The following is a 12,773-nucleotide window of genomic DNA, read 5'->3' as shown; positions in this document are numbered from 1 at the left end:
ATCCCCAGGAAAGCTTTAACTTGCTTCTTTGACAGAGGTCTCGGCCATGTCTGAATTGCTTCCACTTTATTGATTTGGGGTTTGATCTCGCCACGCCCCACTACATATCCGAGGTACTTGGCTTCTTCTCTCCCCAAGGCACACTTTTTCGGGTTTATTGTAAACCCCGCCTCTCTTAGAGCGTCAAACACTGCTTGGACCTTTTCCAGGTGAGTCTCCCAGTCCGGGGTAAAGATGACGATATCATCCAGGTATGCGGCAGCGTATAGCTTATGAGGTGCAAGGATTCTATCCATCGCCCTCTGGAAGGTTGCTGGAGCTCCCTGTAGGCCAAACGGCATCCGGACATACTGGAAGCACCCGTCTGGTGTGGAGAATGCCGTCTTCTCCTTGGCTTCCTGTGCCATGGGGATCTGCCAATATCCCTTGGTCAGATCCAAAGTGGTTATGTACCTGGCAGGTCCAAGTCTCTCGATGAGCTCATCAACGCGTGGCATGGGATAAGCGTCGAACTTGGAGACCTCATTCAGCTTCCGGTAATCGTTGCAGAACCTCCATTCACCATCAGGTTTTGGGACCAGGACAATCGGGCTCGACCAGCCGCTCTTGGATTCCTCAATGACCCCGAGCTTCAACATACGCTGCACCTCCTTGGAGATTACCTCTCGCCGGGCCTCAGGAATACGATATGGTTTCACGTTCACCCGCACATGTGGCTCGGTCAGAATTTCGTGCTCCACCACCTTCGTGCACCCCGGCAACTCTGAGAACAGGTCGCGGTTTTTCTGGAGTAACTCCCGGCACTGCTGCTTCTGGACCTTCGATAGAGTCTCCGCTATGGTAACGGCTCCAACCTCCCCTTCTAGGTTGCCCAGCAAGCACGGAGTTACCGCTGGCTCTCTATCTTGCCACGGCTTGATAAGGTTAACATGGTAAACCTGGTATGGCTTCCGTCTTCCGGGTTGGTGGATCTTGTAGTTTACGTCTCCCAGTTTCTCCACCACCTCATATGGCCCTTGCCACTTGGCCAAGAACTTACTTTCCACCGTCGGTATTAGCACGAGAACTCGGTCTCCCGGATTGAACTGCCTCACTCTGGCTGACCGGTTGTAGACCCTGGCCTGAGCCTCTTGTGCCTGACGGAGATGTTCTTTAACAATGGGCATCACCTTCGCAACCCTCTGCTGCATCAGTGCCACATGCTCAATGACGCTTCTGTGGGGCGTGACTTCGGCTTCCCAGGTTTCCTTGGCTATATCTAGGAGACCTCGCGGATGCCGGCCGTACAGAAGCTCGAAGGGGGAGAACCCCGTGGAGGCCTGGGGAACTTCACGGATAGAAAACAGTAAATACAGTAAGAGACAATCCCAGTCTCTACCATCTTCCTCTATGACTTTTCTCAGCATGCTCTTCAGGGTCTTGTTAAACCTCTCAACAAGGCCATCTGACTGTGGATGGTACACTGAAGTCCTCAGCTGGGAAATTTGCAAGACTCTGCACAATTCTCTCATCACCTTGCTCATAAAAGGTGTCCCCTGGTCGGTCAGGATCTCCTTCGGCAAACCCGTCCGGGAAGACACATGGACCAGCTCACGGGCTATACTCTTCGCAGAGGAGTTTCTCAGGGGAATGGCCTCAGGATAGCGTGTGGCATAGTCCAGGATGACTAATATATACTGATGGCCCCGAGCTGATTTAACTAAGGGACCGACCAAGTCCATGGCAATTCTCTCAAATGGCACCTCAATAATGGGCAGTGGCACAAGAGGGTTCCGAAAATGAGATGTGGGGGCAGTTAACTGACATGTCGGGCAGGACCTGCAATAGTTTACTATTTCCCGGTGACACCCAGGCCAATAGAACCTCTGTACAATCCGTTCCTGGGTTTTTTCCACCCCCAGGTGTCCCACCAAGATGTGTGAATGGGCCATGTCCAACACTTTTCGTCTATAGGGGCCTGGTACTATTAACTGCTCTGCCACCTCCTCCCTTATTTTCGTGACCCGGTACAACAATTCCCCACTCAACATAAAATGGGGAAACCTTGTGTCTGCTCCCGGCTCTTGTGCAACCCCATTAATGACGGTGACATTGTTAAAGGCTTCCCTTAGTGTGGGGTCCCTATGTTGGGCAGTCCCAAAATTCTCCCCGGCCACCCCTAACTCCGGGATGTCAGGTACAGGGGACCCTTCCTCTTCATCCCCAACAAGGACACATAAAGGGAACTCGTCTGCCTCTGGTGGTGGCGATACCTCAGTGGGGTGGATTGGTTCCCTGCTCTTGCTAGCACACTCAGAACCCATCCCCCACAGATCCCAAAACAGACAGAAATCCCGGCCAATAATTATGGGATGCAACAAGTCTCGAACAACGCCAACTTCATGCGACTCAGTGCCATGCGCCGTTTCAATCTTCACCCTAGCCATAGGGTAGTCCTTTGCATCGCCATGTATGCACCGAACACCAATCTTTTTACCCGGGAGTGTGTTTAGAGGAAAACTGGCCCTCACAAGGGTCACCAAGCTCCCGGAGTCCAGAAGCGCCATTACTGCTCGACCGTTCACCTTCACGGGACACGCTTGTGGCCCCTTGTTAGGTAGCGAGTTCACACTGCAAGCTGGATATGCGTAGTATGAACTACGGCGTCCCATGCTGCAGTCCATCTGCTCAGTGGTCTGGGGACAACGGGCCGCTATATGTCCTGGCCCATGACACTTCCAGCAAATAACACCCGAGGGGACCTTGGGCACCGCCTCCCCCGCCCCTTTTGACCTTGGACGCACCACCCCTTTTTGTGACTCCGCCCCCTGCTGGGACCCCCAATATGGAATGGGCTGCTTCCCCAAGGAACCTTCCATCCCCTGGTATCTCTCGACCAGCCCAACCAGTTCATCAGCATTTTGGGGATCACCCTGGGCAACCCAAGTCTGTAGAGGTCTCGGCAGAGAATGCACAAACCGATCCATCACAACTCGCTCTACCATCTGTGCAGGGGAAGCCGACTCTGGCTGCAGCCATTTCTGGACCAGGTGCAACAGGTCAAACATTTGGGAGCGCGGGGGGTTTGTCCCGGTGATAGGCCCAGCGATGAACTCGCTGTGCCCTGGTAGTCATTGTTACCCCCAAGCGTGCGAGAATTTCCGCTTTTAATTTGGGATACTCTCTGGCATCTTGTACCGTCAGGTCAAAGTACGCCTTCTGGGGCTCCCCCGTTAGGTAAGGGGCCAGTACCTCCACCCACCGCTCAGGCTGAAGTTTTTCCCTCTCAGCCACCCTCTCAAACACCGTCAGGAAGGCCTCCACATCATCCTCAGGGGTCATTTTTTGTAATGCGCGTCTTACCGCCTTCTCGACGTCGGTGGCATCAGCCCGACCTGGGGTTGGGGCGCTCGTCCTGCCCTCCTGGATGGCGGTTGCCAGAAGCTGCATCTGCTGCCGTTGTTCCTGCTGGCTCTGCTGGAACTGCTGCCGCTGCTCCTGCTGGCTTTGCTGGATCTGCTGTAACAACAGCTTGTTGGTTTCCTGCTGCAGTGCCTGGGACTGGACCAGGTGTTTCATGAGGTCCTCCATGATTCCAGGCAATGCTTGTTGCCCCGCTGCAAACTTCACCCAGGACATGCAGCAACTGTCTCAAGTCTCTGCTGGGACCGCTGCCCGCACGTGTACCACCAATTGTGGGGATGTGACTCGCTCAGGTGCAGCGGGAGACAATCAGGAGACCTGTTCTTCCAAAGTTCATGAGGTTTATTTCTGTCATAAACCATAAAACAGCGTATCACCAAAAATAGCCTCTAGCTTAGGCAAACAAAACATAAACCTTCGTGGTTGCAGACTCAGACCGCGAGTCTCAGCACATGCTGGGAGGTGTAGTCCTCCCCACATACAGCTCCCTGGTTCAGGAGCAGGTCACATTATAAGGCTGTAGCCACACCCACGTTCCCAGCAGCTGACTGGTCACATGACTGTGACCTCACCACAGGTCCTTCAAACAAAAACAATAACAATATCTGGTATGCTTTACTTCTGCCTTACATTATGGAGATAAGCCATTTATGAGACACATATCTCCCATCAATTACACGACCCTTAGCCCTGCCACAATACATTGAGACTTCTCTATATGCATCACATGGGAGAAACCAAAACTTCTGTATATACATCACATAGAAAACATCAAGACTGTGGTTTATACAATACATAGGAGACACTGAAACTGATGTATATACATCACGTAGGAGATACCAAGAATGCTGTACACATCACATGGATGCACTGAGTCTGTTGCGTGTATATTATGTAGAAGACACTGAGACTTCTATGTACATCACATAGAAGACACCAAGATTGCTGTATATAAATGACATAGGTTATACTGAGGCTGCTGTTTGTACTTCACACAGGATGCACTAAGCCTACTGTATATATGTCACATAGGAGACACGGAGACTGCTGTATAACTGTATATGCATTACAACATCACATAGGATACACTATCACTATTATTTATGCATCACATAGGGGACACCAAAACTTCTGTATATACATCACATAGAAGACAACGAGACTGCGGTATATACATAACATAGGAGACACTGAAACTGCTGTATATACATCACATAGGATACACCAAGACTGCTGTACACATCACATAGGAGACACCAAGATTGCTGTATATAAATGACATAGGTTACACTGAGGTTGCTGTATACACATCACGTAGGATGCACTGAGACTACCATCTATGCTTCACATAGTACACACTGAGACTGTTGTATATACATTGCATAGGATACACTGGTACTGGTGTATATTCAGCACATAGCAGATACTGGACTGGTGTATATACTTCACAAAGGATGCACAGGCTACTGATTGCATTACATAGGAGGCACTACAATTGCTGCCTTCATCATCAGGATGGGATAAGCATGCTAGGTCCAGCCACAAAGAAAATCCTGACTCTGGCACTGGAAATCCTTTGTTACATGCACTACAACATTCAGTCATTGAGATTCTGATTAAACATCACATATGATACACTGAGACTGCTGTATAAATAACGTTGAATACACTGAGACTGCTGTATATGCATCACATTAAATATACCCAGACCACAGATTATACTTTATAAAGAAAACACTGAGAATACTGTATATACATTACATAGTAGACACCAAGACTGCTGTATATAAATTACATAGCAAGCTCTGAGACTGCTGTATACACATCACATAGTAGACACCAAAACTGCTGTTATACATCACATAGGAGACATAGACTGGCATATATACAGCACATATGAGACACTGGGGCTGGTGTATATACAGCATATAGGAGACACTGAGACTGCTGTATATACATTACATTGGAGACACTGGAACTGGTGTTATAAAGCACATTTGAAACACTGAGACTGCTGGATATACATCACATAGGAGACACCAAAACTGCAGTATTTACAGCACATAAGAGATAATGGACTTGTGTATTTATAGCACATTGGAGACACTGGGATTGCTGTTATAAAGCACATTTGAAATACTAGGAATAATGAGACTACTCTATATAGATCACATAGGAGACACTGAAACTGCTTTATATACAGCACATAGGAGACATGGACTGGTATATATACAGCATATGGGAGACACTGGAACTTCTCTATACACAGCACATTGCAGACACCGTAACTGCTGTATAAACAGCACATAGGAATACTGGGTTCATTGTATATACACCACACAGGAGACACTGGGTGGTGTATATACAGCATATAGGAAACACTGGGACTGGTGTATGTACTGCACATAGGAGACACTGGAACTGGTGTATATACAGCACAAAGGATACACACTCTGCTGTATGCATTACATAGGAGACACTGTGATAGCTATCTTCATCATCAAGATGGGAGCACAGAGCGCACTGACTAAGGCCCTTTTACATTTAGCGATGCACCAGCGATCCAACCAGCGATCCGACCCGGTCAGGATCGCTGGTGCATCGCTAAATGATCGCTAGTGAGCTTTCATACAGAAAGATCTCACAGCGATGCAGCAGCGACGCAGCGCACGATACTTACCATTCACACACAGCGATCCTGCGTCCTCCCGCCCGCGTCCAGCGTCGCTCGTCGTCACAGCAGGAAGTCTCAGCAGGAAGCGCCCGACGAGAAATGGAGCCGGACAATCTCGCGCGATCAGCGATGGACAGCGGGGGAGCCGGTCGCTGGTAAGTATCACACATAGCGATATCGCTAGCAATATCGCTATAACGTCACAAAACCGGTGACGTTTTAGCGATATTGCTAGCGATATCGCTTAGTGTAAAACCCCCTTAAACCCAGTAAGACGATAATGGCACTGGCCAGCATTGAGACTTAATCCTTTGTTACGTTCTCTGCAGCATTCAAAACCTACAAGAGAAAAAAAGAGCAAAAACCCTGATGTAACCAAGTAAATAAAAAGCAAAAAGAGCACTTAAATAACAGAGTTTTCAGTAATATTGCTTTTGATCAAAAATAGCATAAAAGCCATCCCACCACGACAAGGTGACTCTGATCAGGATAGTCCGACACTGTCTAATATTAAAAACCTTACCATGTGTCAGAGTTGACCTCAGTGTGTGAATAAGGGCAGACAAAAGGACTGGGCCCAATCCATGGAACACCAGTCTGGGGAAGCTTTATATACAATTTCCAGTTTAGGAGAGGGAGGCCACACCCCGGCTTGCACAGAAAGCAATAATACAAAGAAAAAACACAAAACTTGAGCTTGACTTGAGTTGGTACACATGCAGCATATAAACGCATGTTCACATTGGCCATAAAACATGCAAAACCTACAAGAGAAAAAATGAATCTAAGTAAATAAAGAGCAAAAAGTGCATTTAAATAGCACAGAGTTTTTAGAAATAATGCTTTTGATCAAAAATAGCATAAAAGCCATCCCACAACGACAAGGTGACTCTGATCGGGACAGTCCTACACTGTCTAATATTAAAAACCAGTAGTGAACACTGTCAGAATGCTTGTACTGGCATTCTAGGGAGGAATTAAAGGACTGGCAGTCAGCAAAACAGGACGGGCAGCCAAAGCACTGTGGTCCCTGGACATCTGTCCAGCAACAGGAGGAAATTATATCTTGGCATAAAGCATCCTCAAATGTTGGTAAATTTTCACGCAACACAGTTTTCATGACAGATTTCATGAAAGAGTTTAAGGTTTCATGACAGATTTGGCCAGCACCGCCATTGTGGTCACAGCCGCCTCACAGCTTCATTAGTAGTTGCTAGAAAGATTATTCCAGTCTTTGACTGCAGTAACCTGACAGGGCACATACTGTACAAGTAATAAAATGCACCTAATTCATCCGCTGGCAATTGCATCCTAATGAATTAGGCAAGTCCTCATTCACCCTCATTAAGACTGATGCATGAAGTACCAGCCTTAATGAATCAGAGCCTATGTGGTAAAGTGAATGGAGTCAATTAAAACTACAAAATGGCTCATAAAAATCACCCCTCATGCCGCTATGTCAGCAGAATGATAAAAGTGATGGCTCTTAGAAAACAGGGAGGGAATAAAGAAGTGAAAAATAAAAACGTCATTTACAGTGGGTATTTTTATAATCTCTCTCTGCATTTTAAATATTCATACTCATATGCGAGCTTTTTTTCTCAGGACTAGTTGCATTTTAAAATGACACAATTTTGTAGTACCCAATATATGTATACTTTGTATTGTGTAATCTATATGATTTTTTGGGCGGCTGATAAGGTGAAAAATACAGCAATTCTGACAATGTTTGGGTTAAGATAATTCCAGAATTTACAATATTTTTAACAGTTAATGTTTTTATACTTTTGCTCAATACCAACATTAAGTAGGCTTCGGACTGCCATGGTAAATTATTAGTAACTCATTTTTCACCACTCAGTCTCATTATTGGGGAAAGGGGTAATGGTTTGCAAGATTAAGCCCCCTTCCTGTGTCTAACCACTAAGATGCGACAGCCATTATTTCATCATAAAAGGGAATTTGTCACAAGGATTTTGCTACCCTATTTGAGACCAGTGTAATGTAGGGCGCGGGACCTGGATTCTAGCAATTTACCACTTATTTTACTGGGTGTTGCAGTTCTTTGAATTGTAAGTGCTGTATAGCCCGATTCACACCACTGATTAGTAGCTTTCTATGTACACTATGCATAGGCACAAAGCTGCCAATAAGTGGTGGGGACGCGGTTGGATTACCTGTCAACGGGTTTACTGGTTGCCTTGTGATAATGTCCTGCTAATTAAACAATGATATAATAAAAACTACTCTAATCAGCCAGTAAGTAACACATAGCTGTTATCAGGGTTTCTTCTCGCACATTATGCTGCTCCGTAGATTAGGTAGCAAAACCTGGTGACATATTTCCTTTACCTGGAGCATCTAACTTGTGAAATGGCCGCCATCAGAACTACCTTAGATTCTAACCTTTACATCATGAAATCAGCTCTATAGTTCTATAGTACAGCTGCTACCCTCAAGTATTGGCATATGAGCCAGCTTTATCACTGTGCCATAATAGCATGATGGCTTTTGGGAATTCCTTTTTTTCTAAGCTATGCTATTCCTGCAGGGAGTAGTAAAAAACACTGAAATGCATTGTCTGATTTGGTCAGTTTAGTATAGATAATCATAGTATGTACCACTGCTGCGACCCCCAGTGATTAGATATGGGAGAATTTAGCAATAAATGTTACATTTCCCTGCACTTCAGAAAAATAGGAAGGAACGGACTGGCCAGGTAAAGGTATTACGTAGTGAAAAAATCCAGCACCAAGATGTTATACTCTAGTGAACTTTATTCCAAAATCTTCATCTAAAATCATAGACAACGGACAATAGAAAAAAATGGCAGAAATAGCAGAGGTCCCAGACACCAGTTTATGCGTTTCAGGTCCAAATATGCCCCTTAGTCATAACCTAGTGTTAGACCAGCGAGTCAGGGCTTTATATTGACCAAGGATTCAAAGAAACCCTGCCCCCATCACTTGGTTCAAATTTTTCACACCCACAAACAGTAAAAATCTTTTACCAGTGCAAAAATACAAACTTAAAACCATCAATATAATGCATTCATTATATACAGTCAAAAGGTCTGTGAACAGTATTAATAGAACAATATTATATCTGGGCGCTTATTTAAACCTGTGGGATGGGCGGTCTCCATCATCAGGATCCATTGGGTTTCTCGGCCAAGAAGTTTTTGTCGCCAAGCTCGGAATGAAAAGGGTTAGTAATCCCAGAAGGGGCGGAGCTTGGCAACAAAAACTTATTAGCTGATAAAACCATTGGATCCTGATGATGGAGACCGCCCATCCCACCGGTTTAAATAAGCGTACAGATATAATATTGCTCTTTTAATACTGTTCACTGACCTTTTGAATGTACATAATGACTGCATTATATTGTTGGTTTTAAGTTTGTTTTTTTGTTCTGGTAAAAGATTTTTAATGTTTATGGGTGTGCAAAATTTGAACCAAGTGTTGGGGGGGCAGGGTTTCTTTGAATCCTTGGTCAATATAAAACCTTGGACTCACTGGTCTAACACTAGGTTATGACTAAGGGGCATATTTGGACCTGAAACGCGTAAACCGGTGTCTGGGACCTCTGCTATTTCTGCCATTTTTTTCTATTGTCGGTTGTCTATGCTTTTATATGAAGATTTTTGGAATAAAGTTCACTGGAGTGCAACATCTCAGTGCTGGATTTTTTCACTATGTATTAGATTTTCCTGGGATGGCAGCCATGCACAAAGTGGACAGGTGAGCTGATTCAGGTAAAGGTATTGCTGGACTTGTCTTTGAAAGAGCTACATGCACATATAAATAGTTAGAGATGTTAAATCCTGCTGTGATTTGGAAATTATACTTCTAAGAATATAGAATATGTTCTCCATTTGCTATACTGTGTTATTTTTATCTTTTCATCTATACATTTTATTAAAGATTAGAAGACCTTGATATGGATACGGTGAAAGTCAGAAGACTATTAAAAGTAAAGGTAAGCAAAATATTTCTATACATCCTGCTCATAACGCCATTGGTCCACTCCCTATAGAACTATTTTTTTTCTAAATGCACTGCATATAAATAAGTTAATGATAAAATTCACAAGGACCACAGCCAGACAATGTGGGTAAGTAAGGTACCTACTGCCAAAAAAGCTGCTATTTTACTAAACTGTCTCTGGGGGTAGCTATATGTATAGCGAAAAAAGAAGAAATATGCAGCACTCACCGATATAGCTGAAAAACTGTGCGTCTTTATTTCACATAAATTCCATCAATAGATGTATGGACATGCAGGACGTTAGAGGAATGCTAGGGGAGGCAGGTGCCAGACAACGGCCGTTTCGCGATTACTCGCTTCTACGGGTCCAGTTTTTCAGCTATATCGGTGAGTGCTGCATATTTCTTTTTTCGCTTCACATTGAAATATTCATGTTTTTTCATGCAAGCACCTCCATTTTTTGACTGAATTATATGCCGCAATACTTTAAATAAATAGCTCCATCTGGTAATGTGGTGATTTGTGTGCCCTAGTATGCCGTTCATCTGTTTGCTCATAGCTACAGTGGGGAAAAAAAGTATTTAGTCAGTCAGCAATAGTGCAAGTTCCACCACTTAAAAAGATGAGAGGCGTCTGTAATTTACATCATAGGTAGACCTCAACTATGGGAGACAAACTGAGAAAAAAAAATCCAGAAAATCACATTGTCTGATTTTTTTCATTTTATTTGCATATTATGGTGGAAAATAAGTATTTGGTCAGAAACAAGCAATCAAGATTTCTGGCTCTCACAGACCTGTAACTTCTTCTTTAAGAGTCTCCTCTTTCCTCCACTCATTACCTGTAGTAATGGCACCTGTTTAAACTTGTTATCAGTATAAAAAGACACCTGTGACACCCTCAAACAGTCTGACTCCAAACTCCACTATGGTGAAGACCAAAGAGCTGTCAAAGGACACCAGAAACAAAATTGTAGCCCTGCACCAGGCTGGGAAGACTGAATCTGCAATAGCCAACCAGCTTGGAGTGAAGAAATCAACTGTGGGAGCAATAATTAGAAAATGGAAGACATACAAGACCACTGATAATCTCCCTCGATCTGGTGCTCCATGCAAAATCCCACCCTGTGGGGTCAGAATGATCACAAGAACGGTGAGCAAAAATCCCAGAACCACGCGGGGGGACCTAGTGAATGAACTGCAGAGAGCTGGGACCAATGTAACAAGGCCTACCATAAGTAACACACTACGCCACCATGGACTCAGATCCTGCAGTGCCAGACGTGTCCCACTGCTTAAGCCTGTACATGTCCGGGCCCGTCTGAAGTTTGCTAGAGAGCATTTGGATGATCCAGAGGAGTTTTGGGAGAATGTCCTATGGTCTGATGAAACCAAACTGGAACTGTTTGGTAGAAACACAACTTGTCGTGTTTGGAGGAAAAAGAATACTGAGTTGCATCCATCAAACACCATACCTACTGTAAAGCATGGTGGTGGAAACATCATGCTTTGGGGCTGTTTCTCTGCAAAGGGGCCAGGACGACTGATCCAGGTACATGAAAGAATGAATGGGGCCATGTATCGTGAGATTTTGAGTGCAAACCTCCTTCCATCAGCAAGGGCATTGAAGATGAAACGTGGCTGGGTCTTTCAACATGACAATGATCCAAAGCACACCGCCAGGGCAATGAAGGAGTGGCTTCGTAAGAAGCATTTCAAGGCCCTGGAGTGGCCTAGCCAGTCTCCAGATCTCAACCCTATAGAAAACCTTTGGAGGGAGTTGAAAGTCCGTGTTGCCAAGCGAAAAGCCAAAAACATCACTGCTCTAGAGGAGATCTGCATGGAGGAATGGGCCAACATACCAACAACAGTGTGTGGCAACCTTGTGAAGACTTACAGAAAACGTTTGACCTCTGTCATTGCCAACAAAGGATATATCACAAAGTATTGAGATGAAATTTTGTTTCTGACCAAATACTCATTTTCCACCATAATATGCAAATAAAATGAAAAAAAAACAGACAATGTGATTTTCTGGATTTTTTTTTCTCAGTTTGTCTCCCATAGTTGAGGTCTACCTATGATGTAAATTACAGACGCCTCTCATCTTTTTAAGTGGTGGAACTTGCACTATTGCTGACTGACTAAATACTTTTTTTCCCCACTGTATATGTATGCTGCCATTTTTAATTTGACCATGCAGCTTGATGAAGGAGTGAGTATTGAACTTTATATTGGAAAAATTAAGATCTAGCCCTTATAGAGATGTAATATTAAAGTAATCAACAAAGAAGGTTGGGCCTAAAATGACATTTAAATACGGTATGTAAAATGACTTTAAACATTCACTTATTTCTAATGTCTATATCCAGAATACTATTTTTGACTCTTTGCTCACCTACTGTACCTTAGTACAATACCTTGTAAATGTACAGTATGTGTATCTGGTGTGCATACTGTACATTATGTCAAACGCTGCAATTATAATACAAGGGGTCACCTATCAGTTACCCCATTTCAATGCCCCAATCTTTAGACATAGAAGAAATTTGCTAAGGGAAGTAGTTTCTCCATCTGAAAGACCCAATCTTAATAAGCACTTCATCGGCATTCCATTGACATTGATGAAAACTATGAAAAGTTGTTTTTCCTCTCCTATGGAGGTGCCGCAGAAGAATCAAACAATTTCTATTGTCAGCTAAAACACTAAGC

At 44.3% G+C, this 12,773-nt stretch overlaps 1 protein-coding gene across 1 annotated transcript in view; it reads left to right on the top strand.

The window, feature by feature from the left end:
• The window catches only part of LOC141059050 (uncharacterized), a 144,810-nt gene that overhangs the window by 62,546 nt on the left and 69,491 nt on the right, over positions 1 to 12,773 (top strand). The window contains exon 6 of the mRNA XM_073555259.1: positions 10,000 to 10,054. Coding sequence (XP_073411360.1) covers positions 10,000 to 10,054 — 55 coding nt within the window. The remainder of the gene's footprint in view (positions 1 to 9,999; positions 10,055 to 12,773) is intronic.

Source organism: Dendrobates tinctorius, unplaced genomic scaffold (genome assembly GCF_039654945.1).
Source record: "Dendrobates tinctorius isolate UK_male_01 unplaced genomic scaffold, ASM3965494v1 ptg000223l, whole genome shotgun sequence".
Lineage (NCBI taxonomy): Eukaryota > Metazoa > Chordata > Amphibia > Anura > Dendrobatidae > Dendrobates > Dendrobates tinctorius.
Note: the sequence above shows the minus strand (reverse complement) of the source record. Positions and strands in the feature narration are given on the sequence as shown.